The sequence below is a fragment of the Anomaloglossus baeobatrachus genome, chromosome 2 (genome assembly GCF_048569485.1).
Source record: "Anomaloglossus baeobatrachus isolate aAnoBae1 chromosome 2, aAnoBae1.hap1, whole genome shotgun sequence".
Classification (NCBI taxonomy): Eukaryota; Metazoa; Chordata; class Amphibia; order Anura; family Aromobatidae; genus Anomaloglossus; species Anomaloglossus baeobatrachus.
Genome location: NC_134354.1, coordinates 638,466,442 through 638,491,672, shown reverse-complemented (window position 1 = coordinate 638,491,672; position 25,231 = coordinate 638,466,442). Strand labels below are relative to the sequence as shown.

The 25,231-nt window shown below is 52.3% G+C and overlaps 1 protein-coding gene across 1 annotated transcript in view; it reads left to right on the top strand.

Moving 5' to 3' along the window:
• Positions 1-25,231, top strand: part of DDX23 (DEAD-box helicase 23) — a 75,508-nt gene that overhangs the window by 42,565 nt on the left and 7,712 nt on the right. Inside the window, exons 10-13 of the mRNA XM_075336928.1 lie at positions 2,212-2,437; positions 17,581-17,726; positions 17,879-18,056; positions 18,524-18,766. Coding sequence (XP_075193043.1) covers positions 2,212-2,437; positions 17,581-17,726; positions 17,879-18,056; positions 18,524-18,766 — 793 coding nt within the window. The remainder of the gene's footprint in view (positions 1-2,211; positions 2,438-17,580; positions 17,727-17,878; positions 18,057-18,523; positions 18,767-25,231) is intronic.

The window sequence follows — 25,231 nt, the reverse complement described above, 5'->3', positions numbered from 1 at the left end:
CGGAATGGACAAGGGTTTGTCTCTCGGCTCTCTCAAGGGACAAGTATCGGCGCTATCCGTATTTTTTTCAAAAGCGTCTAGCCAGGCTTCCGCAGGTTCGCACGTTTCTGCAGGGAGTTTGCCACATAGTCCCACCTTACAAGCGTCCGCTGGAACCCTGGGACCTTAACAGGGTGCTAACGGCTCTTCAGAAACCACCTTTCGAGCCGCGGCGGGATGTCTCTTTATCACGTCTTTCGCAGAAGGTGGCATTTCTAGTGGCAGTTACATCGCTCCGTAGAGTGTCGGAGCTGGCAGCGCTGTCATGCAAAGCCCCCTTCCTGGTTTTTCACCAGGATAAGGTGGTTCTGCGTCCTGTCCCGGAATTTCTCCCTAAGGTGGTATCTCCTTTTCATCTCAATCAGGGTATCTCCTTACCTTCATTTTGCCCTCATCCAGTTCACCAATGTGAAAAGGATTTGCACTCATTAGATCTGGTGAGAGCACTCCGGTCCTATGTGTCTCGCACGGCGCCCCGGCGCCGTTCTGATGCGCTCTTTGTCCTTGTCGCTGGCCAGCGTAAGGGTTTGCAGGCTTCCAAGTCAACCTTGGCTCGGTGGATCAAGGAACCGATTCTTGAAGCCTACCGTTCTTCTGGACTTCCGCTTCCTTTGGGGCTGAAAGCCCATTCTACCAAAGCCGTGGGTGTGTCCTGGGCATTGCGGCACCGGGCTACGGCTCAGCAGGTGTGTCAGGCAGCTACCTGGTCTAATCTGCACACTTTCACGAAACACTATCAGGTGCATACCTATGCTTCGGCAGACGCCAGTCTAGGTAGGCGAGTCCTTCAGGCGGCGGTTGCCCGCCTGTAAGAGGGGGCCGGTTCGGCTCTTTTTATTGAGGTATTCTTTTACCCACCCAGGGACTGCTTTTGGACGTCCCAATTGTCTGGGTCTCCCAATGGAGCGACAAAGAAGAAGGGAATTTTGTTTACTTACCGTAAATTCCTTTTCTTCTAGCTCCTATTGGGAGACCCAGCACCCGCCCCTGTTCCCTTCGGGCTGTTTGTTCTTTTGTGTACACATGTTGTTCATGTTGAATCGTTTCTGTTGGTTCATGGTTTTCAGTTCTCCGAACATCCTTCGGATTGAATTTACCTTAGACCAATTTATAAGTTTCCTTCTTCCTGCTTTTGCACCAAAACTAAGGAGCCCGTGATGCACGGGAGGGTGTATAGGCAGAGGGGAGGGGTAATACTTTGTGTGGCCTCCGGAGGCAGAAGCTATACACCCAATTGTCTAGGTCTCCCAATAGGATCTAGAAGAAAAGGAATTTACGGTAAGTAAACAAAATTCCCTTCTTTGTTTCCTTCCACATTGCTTTAGCTCCCGTGAAGCACCTGAAGGGTTAATAAACTTCTTTGATGTGGTTTTGTAATTCAATTGTTTTTGATTTTGCAAGATAAAATGGGGGGCGTCTGAGTTGGGATAGCATGGGGTAACAGTAAGAAAAAGAAAAAAAAAGTCATGGTTTTCTCAGTGTAAATTGCCTTGTTACCCCTATATTACCATGACCCTGTGATGTGAGTTTGAGGGGTGCAGTTTTTAGAATGGTGTCACTTTTGGGTATTTTCTGTCCCATAGGACCCTTCAAATGTGATGTGGTCCCTAAAAAAATAAACTTTGAACCTTTTCTAACTTCGTAATAAAAAAAAAAATTGTTACAAAAATTGTGCTGATGTAAAGTAGACATGTGGGAAATGTTATTTTGTGTGACATAACTATCTGGTTTAAGGGCTTAAAAATTTAAAGTTTGAAAATTTCAAAATTTTCTCCAAAATTTAGATATTTTGATAAATAAGCCTAAAAAAACCCCTAAATGTACATGAAGTACAAGGTGTCACCAAAAAAAACATTCTCCGGATCACTGGGATCCGTTAAATCGTTCCAGAGGTATTACCACATAAAGGGACACTGGTCAGGAAGGTGAAAACAGGCGGGGGGTGTAAGACCAGTTGTGTCCGATCATGCATCCTAAAAGGATTTTTTTTTTTATTCTGTGTACTTCAGATCTGCATAGCCATAATCATTTTTGTTATGGACAACAAGCTATAGACTATATTACTACAGCTATTACATTAATGGTCACAGATTTTGTACATACACTCCTGATCTCATATTCCTAGCATATACATTATGTAAGACTAACCTCACACGTACTGACCATTACCAGGGTGCGGCTGCGGAAACTCAGGAAGAAAGAAGCTAAGCAGCGCTGGGATGATAGACACTGGTCTCAGAAGAAGCTTGATGAAATGACTGACAGAGACTGGCGTATCTTCAGAGAGGATTACAGCATCACCACCAAAGGAGGCAAAATACCCAACCCAATCCGCTCTTGGATCGATTCCTCTTTACCACCACATATTCTAGAAGTTATTGACAAGTGCGGTTACAAGGTGTGTTCTCTAGATTATATATAGAAATGTGTGTTTTATTCTAGACAATCATTGGATATGTAATCTAAGGGGTACTTCTCACATAGCGAGATCGCTAGCGAGATCGCTGCTGAGTCACGTTTTTTGTGACGCACCAGTGACCTCATTAGCGATCTCGCTGTGTGTGACACTGAGCATCGATCTGGCCCCTGCTGTGAAATCGCTGCTCGTTACACACTGCTCTGGATCATTTTTTGGACGTTGCTCTCCCGCTGTGAAGTACACATCGCTGTGTTTGACAGCGAGAGAGCAACGATCTGAATGTGCAGGGAGCAGGGAGTCAGCGTCTGGCAGCCTGCGGTAAGCTGTAACCAAGGTAAATATCGGGTAACCAAGCAAAGTGCTTTGCTTGGTTACCCGATATTTACCTTGGTTACTAGCTTCCGCCACTCTCAGGCTGCCAGTGCCGGCTCCCTGCACACGTAGCTGGAGTACACATCGGGTAAAGAAGGAAAGTGGTTTGCTTCTTAACCCGATGTGTACTCTGGCTACGAGTGCAGGGAGCCAGCGCTAAGCTGGTGTGCGCTTGGTAACCAAGGTAAATATCGGGTAACCAAGCGCTTGGTTACCCGATATTTACCTTAGTTACCAAGCGCAGCATCGCTTCCACGCGTCGCTGGGGGCTGGTCACTGATCGCTGGTGAGATCTGCCTGATTGACCGCTCACCAGCGACCATGTAGTGACGCACCAGCGATCCTGACCAGGTCAGATCGCTGGAGCGTCGCTAAAGTGTGACTGTACCCTAACTGTTTCCCGAACAAGATAATTGACTAAGGAATGCTAAATATCCTGTCCACGACATTTTTCATTTTGCAGATTGTCAGGATGATCCTTAAAGATTAGGTGTTTGGGATATTTTCTCTAACACATAAAACTACAATTATGTAATGTTAGTATAAGAACACTGTTGGAAGTAGGAACATTGAGGAAGTCGTGTTAGAATTATTCTTTACTAGGGATGATCGAATACCTCAAATATTCAGCAACGCCCATATTCACCGAATAGGTCGCCGCTATTCGGCTATTTGCGACTATTCGATGCTCAATGTAAGTCTATGGGAAACCCAAATAGTTGCCGAATAGCAACTATTCAGGCTTCCCATAGACTTACATAGCGCATCGAATATTCGCAGAGCAGCGACCTATTCATCAGATGTTCACGAAGCCGAATATTTGTAATATTCGATGATCCCTATTCTATACTCTTTACTGCACGTGGGTTAATGCTACCATCTTATGTACTATGGATGAGGAGAAAGCTCCAGGATCTTTACATCTCAGCCATGGACACCAGGGGCCCAAATCTGAAGAGCTGGGTTAGAAATGGCTGTTTTATGACACCAGACAACAGCTTATGGTATTTTAGAAATGTGACTGTAATGTCAGCATCTCCCTTTTAACCTTTTCATAACACATGACATATACCGTATTTCTTTGTCGCTCCATTGGGAGACCCAGACAATTGGGTGTATAGCTACTGCCTCCGGAGGCCACACAAAGTATTACACTTTAAAAAGTGTAACCCCTCCCCTCTGCCTATACACCCTCCCGTGCATCACGGGCCCATCAGTTTTATGCTTTGTGTTGAAGGAGGCTGACATTCACACAATGCTCCACATTTTAGTCAGCAGCAGCTGCTGATTATATCGGATGGAAGAAAAGAGGGCCCCTAACAGGGCCCCCGGCATGCTCCCTTCTCACCCCACTGAGTCGGCGGTGCTGTTAAGGTTGAGGTACCCATTGCGGGTACACAGGCTGGAGCCACATGCCGTTTTCCTTCCCCATCCCTTAGGGGCTCTGGGTGAAGTGGGATCCTAACCGGTCATCCAGCCACTGGGACCGGGCTCCCTCCGCAGCCCCTGGTGGTATCTGCCGGACAGGAGACTGAGTATCGTCAGGGAAGGACCCTGCATTTACAGGTACTCTGTGTCCCCTTTGGGACGGTGCATGAAGCACCTGGGCCTCAGACGCTGCAGCGACTGCGGTGTAGTTTTTTTGACCGGGACTACCGCGCAGACCGTGCCTGTTTGCCGGCCGCGGTTTTTACTTTAGTCCCCGGCTTTTGCGGCCTAGTGTATTAAACTCCCGCCCCTGGGCCTGCCAGTCAGGGGGAAGGGCGGGACGGTCGGCATGACGCCGACAGTGAGGGCTGGAGCACACTTCGCTGTCCTCCTCCCCCCTCACTGATCACTCTGGGGCACAGATTCCCGCACTTTTGTGGTTCCGCCCTCGGCTCCCTCCTCCCCTCGGAACGCCGGCAGCCATTGTTATATGGGTCTCAGTATGATTCTGCCGGTGGAGGATCTCAGAATGTGCACTGCAGCTCTGGGAGAGGGGGTTCCTAACCGGTCGCCATGCACTGGGACCGGGCTCCATCCGCAGCCCCTGGGGGATTCTGACGGACAGGAGACTGGACATGATCAGGGACAGAGCCCTGCATCCATAAGGTACTCTGTGTCTCCTTTGGGGACGCTGCATGCAGCACCTGGGTTACAAACGCCGCAGCGGTTGCTGTGTGGTTTGTGAGACCGGGACTACCGCGCCGACCGCGCCTGTTTGCCGGCCGCGTTTTTAACTTTAGTCCCCGGCTCTTGCGGCCTAGTACCATATACTCCCGTTCCCGGGCCTGCCAGTCAGGGGTAACGACGGGACGGCCGACCGGACGTCGGCAGTGAGGGCTGGAGCATACTTGGTATCCTCCTCCCCCCTCACTGTGCACTGTGGGGCACCAGTTTCCCAATCGGGTGCTGGCCCCCCTTGGGTGCCGAAGTGTATATATATATATATATATATATATATATATATATATATATATATATATATATATATATATATATATATATACTTCGGCACCCAAGGGGGGCCAGCACCCGATTGGGAAACTGGTGCCCCACAGTGCACAGTGAGGGGGGAGGAGGATACCAAGTATGCTCCAGCCCTCACTGCCGACGTCCGGTCGGCCGTCCCGTCGTTATATATATATATATATATATGGTATATGATTTCACTGTTCGGCAGCACTATTTGCTTTTGGCTATATACCCTCGCTGATTACTAAGAGGTGACAACAGCTGGTCGTCCGCAAACAGTAAGGGTGCCAAGGCACAGGCTTTCTTTGCAACCTGTACCTCTTGTGCGGCTATATTGCCGGCAGGTTCCACCTATCATTGTTTGGCCCCTGGGACACTCACTCAGCCGGAGCCTCCGGCACTGGTGGGACCCTCGGCTCAGGTGGTACCACCGGTTTCCACTGCACAGATGGCAGGGACAGAGTTTGCACGTTTGACTGAGCAACTCTCTGAGTCGTTTTCACATTCCATGGCCCAGTCTATGAACAGAGGGGCTGCTAAGATACTGGAAGCTTTGCAGTCCAGACCGGTAACACAGGGCCAGGGCGCTGTGAGTTCATCGCTCTCAGGCCCCTCTGGGTCGGTACAACGAGGGACTCCTGGGGTAACACCCAGATCCCACGGTGAGATCTCCGACACGGACCGCGGCCTCAGACAGGCTAACCGGGCTCGCTGGGAACCTTCCACGACTTCATCACGCTGTTCGGGGTCTCAGCTTGAGGACTCTCGGGAGAATGAAGCGGAGGTCGCAGCTCAGGGCTCTGACCCTGACGTTGCTCTCAATCTGGATACACCTGAAGGGGACGCCATAGTAAATGACCTTATAGCGTCCATCAACCAGGTGCTAGACCTCTCTTCCCCATCTTCTCCTATGGAGGAGTCGGCTTCACAGCGGGAGAAACACCAGTTTAGGTTTCCCAAATGTACACGGAGTGCGTTTTTTCGATCACTCTAACTCCAGAGAGGCCGTCCAGAAGCACAGAACTTTCCGGACAAGCGCTTTACTAAGCGCCTTAATGACACACGTTACCCTTTCCCCCCCTGACGTAGTTAAGGGTTGGGCTCAGTGTTACAAGGTGGATCCTCCAGTCTCCAGACTGGCGGCTAGATCCGTAGTATTAGTGGCAGATGGTTCATCTCTCATGGATGCCACTGACAGGCAGAGGAACTCTTCTGCATGGCGGTCTAAGTCACGTCCTCCAAAGACCACCGGAGGCACCGTCTCCAAGGCGGCCTCCTCATGACTTTCGGCCGCCCCAAACCGCATCCTCGGTCGGTGGCAGGCTCTCCCGCCTTTGCGACGCCTGGTGGCCACATGTCCAAGACCGATGGGTGAGAGACATTCTGTCTCACGGTTACAGGATAGAGTTCAGCTCTCGTCCTCCGACTCGTTTTTTTCAGAACATCTCCGCCCCCCGAACGGACCGTTGCGCTTTTTCAGGCGGTGGACACTCTGAAAACAGAAGGAGTGGTGATCCCCGTTCCCCTTCAGGAACGCGGTCGCGGTTTTTACTCCAATCTGTTCGTGGTGCCAAAAAAGGACGGCTCATTCCGTCCCGTTTTGGACCTCAAATTGCTCAACAGAAACCAGGCGGTTTCGCATGGAATCCCTCCGATCTGTCATCGCTTCGATGTCCCAAGGAGACTTCCTAGCAGCAATCGACATCAAAGACGCCTATCTCCATGTGCCGATCGCTCAAGAGCATCAACGCTTCCTGCGTTTCGCCATCGGGGACGAACACCTTCAGTTTGTGGCACTGCCTTTCGGCCTGGCGACAGCCCCACGGGTCTTCACCAAGGTCATGGCATCCGTCGTAGCGATCCTACACTCTCAGGGCCACTCGGTGATCCCTTCCCCAGACGATCTCCTAGTCAAGGCACCCTCACGGGTGGCTTGTCAACACAGTCTGACCGTTGCTCTGGAGACTCTCCAGAGGTTCGGGTGGATCATCAATTTTCCAAAGTCAAAATTGTCTCCGACCCAGTCACTGACGTACCTCGGGATGGAGTTTCATACTCTCTCAGCGATGGTCAAGCTACCGCTGGACAAACAGCGGTCGCTGCAGACTGGGGCGCAATCCCTTCTTCGGGCCCAGTCGCACCCTTGAGGCGCCTCATGCACTTCCTGGGGAAGATGATGGCAGCAATGGAGGCAGTTTCATTTGCGCAATTTCATCTGCGTCCTCTCCAATGGGACATTCTCCGCAAATGGGACAAGAGGCCGACGTCCTTAGACAGGAACGTCTCTCTGTCTCTGGAAGCCAAGACCTCACTTCAGTGGTGGCTTCTCCCCACTTCTCTGTCAAAAGGAAAATCCTTTCTGCCCCCATCCTGGGCTGTGGTCACGACGGACGCGAGCCTGTCAGGATGGGGAGCGGTTTTTCTCCACCACAAGGCTCAGGGAACCTGGACTCCGACAGAGTCCTCCCTTCAGATCAATGTTCTGGAGATAAGGGCAGTGTATCTAGCCCTCAAGGCGTTCCATCGGTGGCTCGAGGGCAGGCAGATCCGCATACAGTCGGACAACGCCACGGCGGTTGCGTACGCCAACCACCAGGGCGGCACTCGCAGTCGTCAAGCCTTCCAAGAAGTCCGGCGGATTCTGCTGTGGGCGGAGGCCACAGCCTCCACCATCTCCGCGGTTCACATTCCGGGCGTAGAAAACTGGGAAGCAGACTTCCTCAGTCGCCAGGGCATGGACGCGGGGGAATGGTCTCTCCACCCGGATGTGTTTCAAGAGATCTGTTGCCGCTGGGGAACGCCGGACGTCGATCTCATGGCGTCTCGGCACAACAACAAGGCCCCGGCATTCATGGCAACGGTCTCAGGACCACAGAGCTCTGGCGGCGGACGCCTTAGTTCAGGATTGGTCGCAGTTTCAACTGCCTTATGTATTCCCTCCTCTGGCAATGCTGCCCAGAGTGTTGCGCAAGATCAGGTCCGACTGCCGCCGCGCCATCCTCGTCGCTCCAGATTGGCCGAGGCGGTCGTGGTACCCGGATCTGTGGCATCTCACGGTGGGGCAACCGTGGGCGCTCCCAGACCGACCAGACTTGCTTTCTCAAGGGCCATTTTCTTTGGCGCTCCATTGGGAGACCCAGACAATTGGGTGTATAGCTACTGCCTCCGGAGGCCACACAAAGCATTACACTTAAAAGTGTAAGGCCCCTCCCCTTCTGCCTATACACCCCCCGTGGGATCACGGGTTCCTCAGTTTTCAAGCTTTGTGCGAAGGAGGTCAGACATCCACGCATAGCTCCACTGTTTAGTCAGCAGCAGCTGCTGACTATGTCGGATGGAAGAAAAGAGGACCCATACTAGGGTCCCCAGCATGCTCCCTTCTCACCCCACTTTTGTCGGCGGTGTTTGTTAAGGTTGAGGTACCCATTGCGGGTACAGAGGCTGGAGCCCACATGCTGCATCCTTCCCCATCCCCCTCAGGGCTCTGGGTGAAGTGGGATTTACCGGTCTCCAGGCACAGAGACCGTGCTCCGTCCACAGCCCCTGGGTATCTGCTGGATATGGAGCGGAGTATCGTCAGGGACAGGGCCCTGCTACGCCAAGGTACTCTGTGTCCCCGTACAGACCGCGCGCACACTGCAGCATTGCTGGGTGTGTTAGTGCGCCGGGGACAATAGCGCTGCGCGCTTGTGCCACACTTCCACAGCTTGCTGAGGGAGTTAGTGTGTTGGGAACTGCCGCGCCGGCCCCTGCTGACAGTTTTTACTGCAACGCGGCTGGGACTTGTGGTGCGCCGGGGACTTCCGCGCTGGCCGTGCATGTTTGTCGGCCGCGCTTTTTACTAGAGTCCCCGGCTTTTGCGGCCTAGTTCCGTTTCGTTCCCGCCCCCAGGCCTGCCAGTCAGGGGAAGGGCGGGACGCTATACAGAACGTCAGCGCCGAGGGCTGGAATCTGCTTTACATACTCCAGCCCTCACATTGAGCACAGTGGGAAGCCAGTTTCCCGCACTTTGTCTGAGGCACGCCCACGGTCCGCCCCTCTTCACAGAACGCCGGCAGCCATTCCTGTGTGCAGGCTGAGCTGGAAAGGGGAGACAAGTTCTGGGAGACCCAGACACGGGATTCTGGCGACCACACACCCGCTTTAGCGGGCGGTAAGCGGCACCTCCGGTGCTGACCCCACTAGTGACGAAGTGTTCAATTGTATTTTTATGCTTACATGCTATACATTGCACTAAACGGTCGCTGGTGATTCTTGGCTATATACCCTCCTGGATTGCTCTGTGGAGAATACAGCATGTCGTCCGCAAAAAACAGGGGTGCCAAGGCACAGGCTTTCTATGCTGCTTGCACCGCTTGTGAGGCTGTTCTACCGGCAGGTTCCACTGACCCCCATTGTGTGCAGTATTCGGCCCCTGTGCCCCCTGCTCGGCCGGGGCCGCTGCTAGAGGTGACCCAGAGAGATCCACCTGTGAATACTGTCCAGGTGACGGGGACAGAGTTTGCAATTTTTGCGGATAGATTATCTGTGACTATGTCTCAGATTCTAGAAACTTTGCAGTCTAGACCAGTAACTCAGACCATGGGCACTGTTGATTCATTGCTCCCTGGCCCCCCTCAGTTGGAACAGCTCCGGGCTCCGGGGGTGTCCCATGCATCCCAGGGTGATGGCTCTGACACGGACGACAGTCCCAGACAGCCTAAGCGAGCTCGCTATGAGCGGCCCTCTACATCATCTCACTGGTCAGGCTCTCAGCAGGAGGATTCTCTGTGTGATGAGCCGGAGGTAGCTGATCAGGATTCTGATCCTGAGACCGCTCTCAATCTGGATACTCCTGATGGTGACGCCATAGTGAATGATCTTATAGCGTCCATCAATAAAATGTTGGATATTTCTCCCCCAGCTCCTCCAGTGGAGGAGTCAGCTTCAAATTCTGCGGCCCTGAACCTGACTGTGTGGCCATTGAGTCCTGGATCCTAGCGGGTTCAGGATTGTCTCAAGAAGTCATTGCCACCATGAGACAGGCCAGAAAACCTACCTCCGCCAAGATATACCACAGGACGTGGAAAATATTCTTGTCTTGGTGCTCTGCTCAGGGAGTCTCTCCCTGGCCATTTGGATTGCCTACTTTTCTTTCCTTCCTGCAATCCGGGTTGGAAAAAGGTTTGTCGCTCAGCTCCCTCAAGGGGCAAGTCTCAGCGCTATCTGTATTTTTTCAGAAGCGCCTAGCACGACTTCCTCAGGTACGCACGTTCCTGCAAGGGGTCTGTCATATCGTCCCTCCTTACAAGCGGCCGTTAGAGCCCTGGGATCTGAACAGGGTTCTAATTGTTCTTCAGAAGCCGCCTTTCGAGCCTATGAGGGATGTTTCCCTTTCTCGCCTTTCACAGAAAGTGGCCTTTCTAGTAGCGGTCACGTCTCTCCGGAGAGTGTCCGAGCTAGCAGCGCTGTCATGCAAATCTCCCTTCCTGGTGATTCACCAGGACAAGGTGGTTCTGCGCCCGATTCCGGAGTTTCTCCCTAAGGTGGTATCCCCGTTTCATCTTAATCAGGATATCTCCTTGCCTTCCTTGTGCCCTCATCCAGTTCATCAATGTGAAAAGGATTTGCATTTGTTGGATCTCGTGAGAGCGCTCAGGATCTACATTTCCCGCACGGCGCCCCTGCGCCGCTCGGATGCACTCTTTGTCCTTGTCGCTGGTCAGCGCAAAGGGTCGCAAGCTTCCAAATCCACCCTGGCTCGGTGGATCAAGGAACCAATTCTTGAAGCCTACCGTTCTGCTGGGCTTCCGGTTCCCTCAGGGCTGAAGGCCCATTCTACCAGAGCCGTGGGTGCGTCCTGGGCATTACGACACCAGGCTACGGCTCAGCAGGTGTGCCAGGCGGCTACCTGGTCGAGTCTGCACACTTTTACCAAACACTATCAAGTGCATACCTACGCTTCGGCGGACGCCAGCCTAGGTAGACAAGTCCTTCAGGCGGCGACTGCCCACCTGTAGGGTAGGGCTGTTTTTACGGTCCTATCACGAGGGGTTATTATACCCACCCAGGGACTGCTTTTGGACGTCCCAATTGTCTGGGTCTCCCAATGGAGCGCCAAAGAAGAAGGGAATTTTGTTTACTTACCGTAAATTCCTTTTCTTCTAGCTCCAATTGGGAGACCCAGCACCCGCCCTGTTTGCTTAGGGATTTTTGTTTTTTCGGGTACACATGTTGTTCATGTTGAATGGTTTCGGTTCTCCGATGTTCCTTCGGATTGAATTTGTTCTTAAACCAGTTATTGGCTTTCCTCCTTCTTGCTTTGGCACTAAAACTGAGGAACCCGTGATCCCACGGGGGGTGTATAGGCAGAAGGGGAGGGGCCTTACACTTTTAAGTGTAATGCTTTGTGTGGCCTCCGGAGGCAGTAGCTATACACCCAATTGTCTGGGTCTCCCAATTGGAGCTAGAAGAAAAGGAATTTACGGTAAGTAAACAAAATTCCCTTCTTTTCCATCTAAATTCTGCGGCCCTCAACCTGACTGTGTGGCCATTGAGTCCTGGCTCTTAGCGTCCTCAGGGTTATCTCAAGATGTCATTGCCACTATGAGACAGGCCAGGAAACCAACGTCAGCCAAGATCTATCACAGAACTTGGAGGATCTTCTTAGCCTGGTGCTGTGAGAGGGGGTTTACCCCCTGGCCGTTTGCCTTACCCAGGTTTCTTTCCTTCCTTCAATCGGGATTGGACAAGGGTTTGTCTCTCGGCTCTCTCAAAGGTCAAGTCTCGGCGCTTTCCGTGTTTTTTCAAAAGCGTCTAGCCAGGCTTCCGCAGGTCCGCACGTTCCTGCAGGGAGTTTGCCACATAGTCCCACCTTACAAGCGTCCGCTGGAACCCTGGGATCTCAACATGGTTCTACGGGCTCTTCAAAAACCACCTTTTGAGCCGCTGTGGGATGTCTCTCTATCACGTCTTTCGCAGAAGGTGGCATTTCTAGTGGCGGTTACTTCACTCCGTAGAGTGTCAGAGCTTGCAGCGCTGTCATGCAAAGGCCCTTTCCTGGTATTTCACCAGGATAAGGTGGTTCTGCGTCCGGTCCCGGACTTCCTCCCTAAGGTGGTGTCCACTTTTCATCTCAATCAGGATATCTCCTTACCTTCATTTTGCCCTCATCCAATTCACCAATATGAAAAGGATTTGCATTTGTTAGATCTAGTGAGAGCACTCCGGATCTACGTGTCTCGCACGGCGCCACTGCGCCGCTCTGATGCGCTCTTTGTCCTTGTCGCTGGCCAGCGTAAGGGGTCGCAGGCTTCCAAGTCAACCTTGGCTCGGTGGATCAAGGAACCGATTTTTGAAGCCTACCGTTCTTCTGGGCTTCCGATTCCTTCAGGGCTGAAAGCCCATTCTACCAGAGCCGTGGGTGCGGCCTGGGAATTGCGGCACCAGGCTACGGCTCTGCAGGTGTGTCAGGCGGCTACCTGGTCGAGTCTGCACACTTTCACGAAAACACTATCAGGTGCATACCTATGCTTCGGCAGATGCCAGCCTAGGTAGGCGAGTCCTTCAGGCGGCGGTTGCCCACCTGTAAGAGGGGGCCGTTGTTTCGGCTTTTTTTATCGAGGTATTCTTTTACCCACCCAGGGACTGCTTTTGGACGTCCCAATTGTCTGGGTCTCCCAATGGAGCGACAAAGAAGAAGGGAATTTTGTTTACTTACCGTAAATTCCTTTTCTTCTAGCTCCTATTGGGAGACCCAGCACCCGCCCCTGTTCCCTTCGGGCTGTTGTTCTTTTGTGTACACATGTTGTTCATGTTGAATTGTTCTTTTGGTTCATGGTTTCAGTTCTCCGAACATCCTTCGGATTGAATTTACCTTAGACCAATTTATAAGTTTCCTCCTTCCTGCTTTGGCACCAAAACTGATGGGCCCGTGATGCACGGGAGGGTGTATAGGCAGAGGGGAGGGGTTACACTTTTTAAAGTGTAATACTTTGTGTGGCCTCCGGAGGCAGTAGCTATACACCCAATTGTCTGGGTCTCCCAATAGGAGCTAGAAGAAAAGGAATTTACGTAAACAAAATTCCCTTCTTTTCGGACTATAAGACGCACCGGACTATAAGACGCACCCTGGTTTTAGAGGAGGAAAATGGGAAAATAAAACTTTAAGCAAAAAATGTGGTCATGACACACTGTTATGGGGCGAGGATCTGCTGCTGACACTGTTATGGGGGTAATGTCCCCAAATTCTCTACTAAGGTACCCCATCCTGGTAATGATCCTCCTGCCTTGTATATGATCCTGCTATAAACCCCCATCCAGCCTGTTCACATACCCCCCCCCATCCAGCCTGTTCACATACACCCCCCCCATCCAGCCTGTTCACATACCCCCCCCCCATCCAGCCTGTTCACATACCCCCCCCATCCAGCCTGTTCAAATACCCCCCCATCCAGCCTGTTCAAATACCCCCCCATCCAGCCTGTTCACATACCCCCCCCCTTCCAGCCTGTTCACATACCCCCCCCATCCAGCCTGTTCACATACCCCCCCCATCCAGCCTGTTCACATACCCCCCCCACCCAGCCTGTTCACATACCCCCCCATCCAGCCTGTTCACATACCCCCCCCATCCAGCCTGTTCACATACCCCCCCATCCAGCCTGTTCACATACACCCCCCCCATCCAGCCTGTTCACATACACCCCCCCATCCAGCCTGTTCACATACACCCCCCCCATCCAGCCTGTTCACATACACCCCCCCCATCCAGCCTGTTCATACACCCCCCCCCATCCAGCCTGTTCACATACCCCCCCCCCATCCAGCCTGTTCACATACCCCCCCCCCCCCATCCAGCCTGTTCACATACCCCCCCCCCCCCATCCAGCCTGTTCACATACCCCCCCCCCCCATCCAGCCTGTTCAAATACCCCCCCCCCCCCCATCCAGCCTGTTCACATACCCCCCCCCCCCCCCATCCAGCCTGTTCACATACCCCCCCCCCCATCCAGCCTGCTCATATACTCCCATCCTGCTATATGCCCCCATCGTGCTCATATACCATCCTGGTATATGGCCTGTATCCTATAGCACAGAGAAAAAAATAAACGTTTATACTCACCTTTTCCTCACTCCCTGCAGCACCGATCATCTTCCTCTCTGCGCCACTGACCTGTGTGTGTGGAGCCGTTCCCCTGCTGCATCGCGATGTCTTCCTGTCTGTGCCGATCAGCTGACCGGCTCAGCACAGATCAGCTGACCGGCACAGACAGGAAGACATCGCGTGCAGCAGGGGGGCGGCTCCACACACGGGGACGGGTGAGTGTACTGATTCACTGCACCCCGCGCTGGTAATGACGCGCGGGGGGCAGTGAATACAGCCGCACATGATCACTCCAGGCTGTAATTGCCAGGGGTGATCATGCGGCCGGCTCTTTGCTATGCGCGTGTCCCCGCTCGTCCTCCCGCCCACCTGTCAGCGCCGACTTCAGTGCTGAGAGATGGGCGGGAGGATGGGCGTGCATATGTAATGAGCGGGCCCACGTGGTCACGGCAGGCGCTGCTGCTGCCTGCTCGTGCCCCCGATGACCTGCAGCACCCTCATTCCCAGCCGCAGCCCTATAGTCAGACCATAAGACGCACCCCCAACTTTCCCCCAACATTTGGGGGAAAAAAAGTGCATCTTATGGTCCGAAAAATACGGTACGTCATGGGTACGTCATGGATTGTGTCAGGTTAATCCCTGCATGCTGCCGCCGGCAGCGATTGCTGTAAATATCTGCTGAATTGAACAGCTGACATGTGCGGCCATCAAGCACGAGTGGATTCGCTACCCACTCGTGCCTGTTAACCCCTTACAGTGCGCTGTGAAAATGTCACAGCACAATGTAACTGGGCTGCGGTAAGCATTCACCTTACCCGGTGCCATCGGAAGTAACGTGATGTGATCGTGTGGATCCGATGGTAGCACAGGGTCATGTGATGACTCTTGTAATTATCATGAGTCAGTTCCTCTTACAGCTGGCAGAGGGCCGTGTGTGAGACGAGAGCTGCTATTGTGCTGCTCTGATCTACACAAAGGAATAAGCGATCAGACTGCTGATCGTTATAGTCCACTATGGGGTGTAGTAAAATAAAAAAAGTCTTAAAATTAAAAAAAAATATATATAACACCTAAAAGTTCAAATCACACCCCAGTTGCCCCATTCAAAATTAAAGGGTTAAAAAAATAAAAATATACACACATTTGCTATCCCTGTGTTCAGAAATGCCCGATCTAACAAAATAAAAAATAATCTGATTGGCAAACGGTGTAGCAACAAAAAAATTCCAAACGCCAAAATTACGTTTTTTTTTTGGTCGCCATGAATTTTGCGCTATCAGGCGATAAAAAGGCGCTTCTGCGCAAAGATGGTGTCATTAAAAACATAGCTTAAGATGCGTATAAGCCATCACTGAGCCATAGATCCTGAAAAATGAGAATGCTACAGATCACGGAAAATGTTTTTTTTTGGACAAATTTCTGAAATTTTTTTTTAACCCCTTAGATAAAAGTAAACCTATACATTTTTGGTATTCACGAACTCTTACTGACCTGAGGCATCACACCGAAACATCAGTTTTACCATATAGAGAACAAAGTGAATAAAATATCTCAAAAACAATCATGCAATCACACTTTTTTTTTGCACTTGTATTTTTTTTTTTTTTTTTTTGTAGTTTTCCAGTACACTATATGGTAAAACGTATGGTTTCATTTAAAAATAGAACTCGTCGCGCAAAAAATAAGCCCTCACATGGCAAGATTCACAGAAAAATTAAAAAGTTACGGCTCTCGGAAGAAGGGGAGCGAAAAAAACAAACGGAATATCGCCCAGGGGTGAAGGGGTTAATAATAATAATAATAATAATATTATAGCGCCATCAATTCCATGGCGCTTTACATGTGAAAGGGGTGTACGTAATAGGGACAAGTACAATAATCATAAACAATACGAGACACAGACAGGTACAGGAGGAGAGAGGTCCCTGCCCGCGAGGGCTCACAGTCTACAAGGGATAAGGGCATTGTCCTGTTAAGGCCACTTCACACTAAGCAACATCGCTAGCAACATCGCTGCTAAGGAACAACTTTTGTGACGTAACAGCGATGTTGCTAGCGATGTTGCTGTGTGTGACATCCAGCAACAACCTGGCCCCTGCTGTGAGGTCGTTGGTTGTTGCTGAATGTCCTGGACCATTATGTAGTTGTTGCTCTCCCGCTGTGAAGCACAGATCACTGTGTGTGACAGCGACAGAGCAACAACTAAATGTGCAGGCAGCAGGAGCCGGCTTCTGCGGACGCTGGTAACCACGGTAAACATCGGGTAACCAAGAAGCCCTTACCTTGGTTACCCGATATTTACCTTCGTTACAAGCGTCCGCCGCTCTCACGCTGTCAGTGCCGGCTCCCTGCTCTCTGAACACGTAGCCGGAGTACACATCGGGTAATTAACCCAATGTGTACTGTGGCTAGGAGTGCAGGGAATAGGGAGCAGGCACTGACAGCGTGAGAGTGGCGGACGCTGGTAACGAAGGTAAATATCGGGTAACCAAGGTAAGGGCTTCTTGGTTACCCGATGTTTACCGTGGTTACCAGCGTCCGCAGAAGCCGGCTCCTGCTGCCTGCACACATAGCGGAGTACACATCGGGTAATTAACCCGATGCGGCGCTGGGGGCTGGTCACTGGTTGCTGGTGAGATCTGCCTGTGTGACAGCTCACCAGCAACCCGTGTAGCGACGCTCCAGCGATCCCTGCCAGGTCAGGTTGCTGTTGCGATCGCTGGAGCGTCGCTTAGTGTGACATCTCACCAGCGACCTCCTAGCAACTTACCAGCGATCCCTATCAGGTTGTATTGTTGTTGGGATCGCTGGTAAGTTTAGTGTGACTGGGCCTTTAGGCTCGCTTCACCATGAACAGATGAGCAGGTGCTGATGACTTCATGTCTACCGATAAGCCCCAGGGCTTGTGTATGGTCATCAGGTATCATGCCCATGTTCTGTTCATTATTATAGGACAGGCGCACGTCCCTGCAGATATCTGTAGTCAGCAGTGTCACGGTCTTCATATGGAAAAGACAGCAGTGCCAGTGAACCCCGTCATGAGGCCAGTGATTTCCAATAATTTCAGAGTGAGATTTAGCAGCAGAGAAGTCTCATTCAGGCATGTCATTAATGGCACATTTTTAACGTTTTATTTGCTTTTTTTTTTTTTTTTTTAAAAAAACAAAAAGTAATTAATTATTTTCTTGTTTTTTTGTACATTTTGCAGGAGCCCACACCTATCCAGAGACAAGCCATTCCTATTGGGCTACAGAATCGTGACATCATTGGTGTGGCCGAGACTGGCAGTGGTAAAACTGCCGCCTTCCTCATTCCCCTGTTGGTCTGGATCACAACTCTGCCCAAGATTGACAGGTCAGAGATCTCAGTAGCCTCTCAACATGTAATGTGTATTGTATTCCAACCTAGAAGGATTAATCAGAAGAAATTATAGATTAAATCCCAAATTGTGTAATCCTGCGTTAATTGCCTTTTGAAAACATGCCCGCTTGCTTCACATTTTGTAGGATTGAGGAGTCTGATCAGGGACCATATGCCATTATTCTGGCACCAACCAGAGAATTGGCTCAGCAGATTGAGGAGGAAACAATCAAGTTTGGAAAACCCCTGGGTATTCGAACTGTAGCGGTCATTGGTGGTATTTCTCGTGAGGATCAGGGATTCCGGTTGCGAATGGGCTGTGAGGTGAGTCTTGCTTCTTTGCTTTTTAGAAGTGTGCGTATAGTCTATTTTGTCGATGGTTGTAAAGACTTTTTCCCTGTTTCTTAAACCAGCACATTCATTCAATATCTTGCTCCTGTTGAAGTTACTATGTATTTTTGTTATGGGACCATTATGCATTACCTGAGACATTTTGGAGAGGTGGAAACAGTGAATCTACTGTGATGTACAGTCTGCACCCAAATTGGCTTCATGGGTAATGAATGATGCTTCTGTGATTCTGAAGAGGACATTGGGGCAGTGTCATGACTCGTGGATAAGAAAACTACCTGATTTACATTTCATATGTATATACATCTGCTTCTATCTTTCTTTGTGAGGCTAGTCTGCATTGTTTTTTGTGCCGTCTCTGTTCCCTTCTGCAATGTCTTCCTAAACTCACATCCTTTGAACTATTCATTATAAAGAGGTCTTACTATTCTTCCCTATAGATTGTTATCGCCACTCCTGGACGTCTGATTGATGTGCTGGAAAACCGCTACTTAGTCCTGAGTCGATGCACATACGTGGTACTGGATGAAGCTGACCGTATGATTGACATGGGTTTTGAACCGGATGTCCAGAAGATTTTAGAACACATGCCGGTCACCAATCAGAAGCCTGATACGGATGAGGCAGAAGACCCAGAGAAAATGATTGCAAACTTTGAGTCTGGAAAGCACAAGTACAGACAAGTGAGTTGGATTTTAGAATTTCTAGCATTTTTGTTTTCTTTGTCGCTCCATTGGGAGACCCAGACAATTGGGTGTATAGCTTCTGCCTCCGGAGGCCACACAAAGTATTACACTTAAAAGTGTAAAGCCCCTCCCCTTCTGCCTATACACCCCCCCGTGCATCACGGGCTCCTCAGTTTTTATGCTTTGTGCGAAGGAGGCACACATGCACGCATAGCTCCACAATTTAGTCAGCAGCAGCTGCTGACTATATCGGATGGAAGAAAAGAGGGCCCATAACAGGGCCCCCGGCATGCTCCCTTCTCACCCCACTCTGGTCGGCGGTGCTGTTAAGGTTGAGGTACCCATTGCGGGTACATAGGCAGGAGCCACATGCTGTTTTCCTTCCCCATCCCTTAAGGGCTCTGGGTGAAGTGGGATCCTAATCGGTCTCCAGACACTGGGACCGTGCTCCCTCTCCGCAGCCCCTGGGGAATCTGCTGGACAGGAGCCGAGTATCGTCAGGGACAAGGCCCTGCTACTGTGAGGTACTCTGTGTCCCCTTGGGGACGGCGCATGGAGCGCTTGTGTCATACACGCTGCAGCACTGCTGGGTGTGTTAGTGCGCCGGGGACTACCGCGCTGGCCGCGCTTGTTTGCCGGCCGCGCTTATAACTTTAGTCCCCGGCTTCTGCGGCCTAGTACCGCATACTCCCGCCCCCGGGCCTGCCAGTCAGGGGAAGGGAGGGAAGCTGCACTGGACGTCAGCGCTGAGGGCTGGAGCATACTTTGTATCCTCCTCCTCCCTCACTGAGCACCGTGGGGCACCAGATTCCCGCACTTTCTAGGGCACGCCCACGGCCCCCTCCTCCTCACAGAACGCCGGCAGCCATTCCTGTCAGCACTTCTGAAGCTGGAGAGGAGAGACAACACGGCTCTGGGAGGCCCAGGCAGGGAATCTGGTGGTCACACAACCGCTTTGGGCGGTCGGTAAGCCGCACCTGTTACTAGGTGCTGGCCCCCCTGGGTGCCGAAGTGTATATATATATATGCTTATATGCTATACATTTACTCTGTACGGCCGCACTGTTGATTTTTGGCTATATACCCTCCCGGATTGTACTCAGAGGAGACAACAGCATGTCGTCCGAAAAAAGCAAGGGTGCCAAAGCACAGGCTTACTTTGCAACCTGTACCTCATGTGCGGCTATGCTACCGGCAGGTTCCACCTACCCTCATTGTGTGCAATGCTCGGCCCCTGTGGCACTTACTCAGCCGGAGCCCCTGCCACTGGTGACCCAGGTGGAACCACCTGCTACCACTGTCCAGGTGACAGGGACGGAGTTTGCAGTATTCGCTGACAAACTTTGAGTCTATGGATAAATGGTCTGCTAAGATACTAGAAGCCTTGCAGTCCAGACCGGTAACACAGGCCCCGGGCACTGTTGAATCATTGACCCCAGGCCCCCCTCGGTTGGAGCAGCAAAGTGCTCCTGGGGTGACTCATAGGTCCCACGGTGAGGTCTCCGACACGGACCGCAGTCCCAGACCGCCTAAGCGGGCTCGCTGGGAGCTTCCCTCGACTTCATCACACTGCTCAGGGTCTCAGCAGGAGGACTCTCTAGAGGATGAAGCGGAGGTGGCAGATCAGGATTCTGATCCTGAGGCCGCTCTCAACCTAGATACACCTGAAGGAGACGCCATAGTGAATGACCTTATAGCGTCCATCAATCAGGTGTTGGATCTTTCTCCCCCAGCTCCTCCAATTGAGGAGTCAGCTTCTCAGCAGGAGAAATTCCGTTTTAGGTTTCCCAAGCGTACAATGAGTACTTTTCTGGATCACTCCGACTTCAGAGAGGCAGTCCAGAAACACCGAGCTTGTCCAGATAAGCGCTTTTCTAAGCGCCTTAAGGACACACGTTATCCTTTCCCCCCTGACGTTGTCAAGGGTTGGGCTCAGTGTCCCAAGGTGGATCCTCCAGTCTCCAGACTGGCGGCTAGATCCATAGTTGCAGTGGAAGATGGGGCATCACTCAAAGATGCCACTGACAGACAGATGGAGCTCTGGTTGAAATCCATCTATGAAGCTATCGGCGCGTCCTTTGCTCCGGCATTCGCAGCCGTATGGGCACTCCAAGCTATCGCAGCTTGTCACTCGCAGATTAATGCAGTCACACGTGCCTCTGCTCCGCAGGTGGTGTCCTTAACCTCTCAGGCGTCGGCGTTTGCGTCCTACGCCATTAATGCTATCCTGGACTCTGCGAGCCGTACGGCGGTAGCATCCGCCAATTCGGTGGCAGTCCGCAGGGCCATGTGGCTACGTGAATGGAAGGCAGACTCTGCTTCCAAAAAGTTCTTAACCGGTTTGCCATTTTCTGGCGACCGCCTGTTTGGTGAGCGATTGGATGAAATCATTAAACAGTCCAAGGGAAAGGACTCATCCTTACCCCAGTCCAAACCAAACAGACCTCAACAACGGAAGGTACAATCGAGGTTTCGGTCCTTTCGGCCCGCGGGCAGGTCTCAATTCTCCTCGTCCAACAGGCCACAGAAGGGTCAGAGGAACTCCAATTCATGGCGGTCTAAGTCACGCCCTAAAAAGACCGCCGGAGGAACCGCTCCCAAAGCGGCCTCCTCATGACTTTCGGCCTCTTCAAACCGCATCCTCGGTCGGTGGCAGGCTCTCCCGCTTTTGCGCCGCCTGGCTGCCACAGGTTCAAGACCGTTGGGTGAGAGACATTCTGTCTCACGGTTACAGGATAGAGTTCAGCTCTCGTCCTCTGACTCGATTCTTCAGAACATCTCCGCCCCCCGAGCGAGCCGATGCTCTTCTTCAGGCAGTGAGCACTCTGAAGGCAGAAGGAGTGGTGATCCCTGTTCCTCTTCAGCAACAGGGTCACGGTTTTTACTCCAACTTGTTTGTGGTGCCAAAAAAGGAGGGATCTTTCCGTCCTGTTCTGGACCTAAAACTGCTCAACAAACACGTAAAAACCAGGCGGTTCCGGATGGAATCGCTCCGCTCCGTCATCGCCTCCATGTCCCAAGGAGATTTCCTAGCATCAATTGACATCAAAGATGCTTATCACCACGTACCGATTGCACCAGAGCATCAGCGCTTCCTGCGTTTCGCCATAGGGGACGAACACCTTCAGTTCGTGGCACTGCCTTTCGGCCTGGCGACAGCCCCACGGGTTTTCACCAAGGTCATGGCAACAGTGGTAGCAGTCCTACACTCTCAGGGACACTCGGTGATCCCTTACTTAGACGATCTGCTTGTCAAGGCACCCTCTCGAGTGGCATGCCAACACAGCCTGAACATTGCTCTGGAGACTCTCCAGAGATTCGGGTGGATCATCAATTTCCCAAAGTCAAATCTGACACCGGCCCAATCACTGACATATCTTGGCATGGAGTTTCATACTCTCTCAGCGATAGTGAAGCTTCCGCTGGACAAACAGCGTTCACTACAGACAGGGGTGCAATCTCTCCTTCAAGGCCAGTCACACCCCTTGAGGCGCCTCATGCACTTCCTAGGGAAGATGGTGGCAGCAATGGAGGCAGTTCCTTTTGCGCAGTTTCATCTGCGTCCACTTCAATGGGACATTCTCCGCAAATGGGACAGGAAGTCGACGTCCCTCGACAGGAACGTCTCCCTTTCTCAGGCAGCCAAAGCCTCCCTTCGGTGGTGGCTTCTTCCCACTTCATTGTCGAAGGGGAAATCCTTCCTACCCCCATCCTGGGCGGTGGTCACGACGGACGCGAGTCTGTCAGGGTGGGGAGCGGTCTTTCTCCACCACAGGGCTCAGGGTACCTGGACTCAGCCAGAGTCCTCCCTTCAGATCAATGTTCTGGAGATAAGGGCAGTGTATCTTGCCCTAAAGGCGTTCCAGCCGTGGCTGGAAGGCAAGCAGATCCGAATTCAGTCGGACAACTCCACCGCGGTGGCATACATAAATCACCAAGGCGGAACACGCAGTCGGCAAGCCTTCCAGGAAGTCCGGCGGATTCTGCTGTGGGTGGAAGCCACAGCCTCCACCATATCCGCAGTTCACATCCCGGGCGTAGAAAACTGGGAAGCAGACTTTCTCAGTCGCCAGGGCATGGACGCAGGGGAATGGTCCCTTCACCCGGACGTGTTTCAAGAGATCTGTTGCCGCTGGGGGATGCCGGACGTCGACCTAATGGCGTCCCGGCACAACAACAAGGTCCCGGCATTCATGGCACGGTCTCAAGATCACAGAGCTCTGGCGGCAGACGCATTAGTTCAGGATTGGTCGCAGTTTCAACTGCCTTATGTGTTTCCTCCTCTGGCACTGCTGCCCAGAGTGTTACGCAAGATCAGGTCCGACTGCCGCCGCGCCATCCTCGTCGCTCCAGACTGGCCGAGGAGGTCGTGGTACCCGGATCTATGGCATCTCACGGTAGGCCAACCGTGGGCATTACCAGACCGACCAGACTTGCTGTCTCAAGGGCCGTTTTTCCATCTGAATTCTGCGGCCCTCAACCTGACTGTGTGGCCATTGAGTCCTGGATCCTAGCGTCTTCAGGGTTATCTCAAGAGGTCATTGCCACTATGAGACAGGCTAGGAAACCAACGTCCGCCAAGATCTACCACAGGACGTGGAGGATATTCTTATCCTGGTGCTCTGATCAGGGTTTTACTCCCTGGCCATTTGCCTTGCCCACTTTTCTTTCCTTCCTTACAAGCGTCCGTTAGAACCCTGGGATCTGAACAGGGTGCTGATGGCTCTTCAGAAACCACCTTTCGAGCCAATGAAGGATATTTCTCTTTCACGCCTTTCGCAGAAAGTGGTCTTCCTAGTAGCAGTCACATCACTTCGGAGAGTGTCTGAGCTAGCAGTGCTGTCATGCAAAGCCCCTTTCCTGGTGTTTCACCAGGACAAGGTGGTTCTGCGTCCGGTTCCGGAATTTCTCCCTAAGGTGGTATCTGCCTTTCATCTCAATCAGGATATCTCCTTACCTTCTTTTTGTCCTCATCCAGTTCACCAATGTAAAAAGGATTTGCACTTGTTAGATCTGGTGAGAGCACTCAGATTCTACATTTCTTTTTCGCTCCTAATTGGGAGACCCAGACAGTGGTGTATAGCTACTGCCTCTGGAGGCCGCACAAAGAACTACACTTAAAAGTGTAAGGCCCCTCCCCTTCTGGCTATACACCCTCCCGTAGGAGTACGGATTCCTCAGTTTTAGCTTTGTGCGCAGGAGGTCAGACACGCACGCATAGCTCCATTGTTTTTAGTCAGCAGCAGCTGCTGACTATGTCGGATGGAAGAAAAGAGGGCCCATACAGGGCTCCCAGCATGCTCCCTTCTCACCCCACTGTATGTCGGAGGTGTTTGTAAGGTTGAGGTACCCATTGCGGGTACGGCGGCAGGAGCCCACATGCTGATTCCTTCCCCATCCCTTGTTACAGGGCTCTGGGTGAAGTGGGATTTACTGGTCTCCAGGCACTGAGACCGTGCTCCATCTACAGCCCCTGGAGAAGATGCTGGATGGAGCGGAGTACATCAGGGACATGGCCCTGCTTCCTCAAGGTACTCTGTGTCCCCGTGCATTTGGCGCTCACACCGCAGCATGCTGGGTGTTGTAGTGCGCCGGGGGACATCAGCGCTACGGCGCTTGTGCCATGGCCTCATTCAGCTTCGCTGAAGCAGGCACACCTCTGGGAATCGGTCGCGCCGGCCGCTGGGACTGCGGCGCGGCTGGCACTTGTGGTGCGCCGGGGACTTCAGCGCGGCCCGCGCTTTTACGGCGGCCGCGCTGATAACTCGAGTCCCCGGCTTTTGCGGCCTGCTTCCGTTCGTTCCCGCCCCCAGACCTGCCAGTCAGGAGAGGGGCGGGACGCTGGCCACTTCTGGGAATCGGTCGCGCCGGCCGCTGGGACTGCGGCGCGGCTGGCACTTGTGGTGCGCCGGGGACTTCAGCGCGGCCCGCGCTTTTACGGCGGCCGCGCTGATAACTCGAGTCCCCGGCTTTTGCGGCCTGCTTCCGTTCGTTCCCGCCCCCAGACCTGCCAGTCAGGAGAGGGGCGGGACGCTGGCCAGTGCATCAGCGCCGAGGGCTGGAGTCGTTTTTACATACTCCAGCCCTCACAATCGGCACAGAGGGGACACTGTTTCCCGCACTTTTGTTTGGAAACTCCCACGGACCGCCCCTCTCCACAGACGCCGGCAGCCATTCCTGCTGACACGCTGAGCTGCAGAGGGGAGCCGGGGAGACCCAGACAAGGAATTCTGCGCCTCTTACCCGCTATTCAGCGGGCGGTAAGCAGCCCTCAGGGCTCACCCCCTCTTGTGCCAGTAGTATTATTAGTATTCTTAGTATTTTGTTTCTACAAATACTTGGTATTACATAGCGCTGGTCGCCCTTTGGCTATAGACTCTCTCACATTGCAGAGAGCCAGCAGCATGTCGTCCGTAAAACGCAAGGGTGCCAAGGCACCCCTGCGGCGCTTGCACAGTCGGG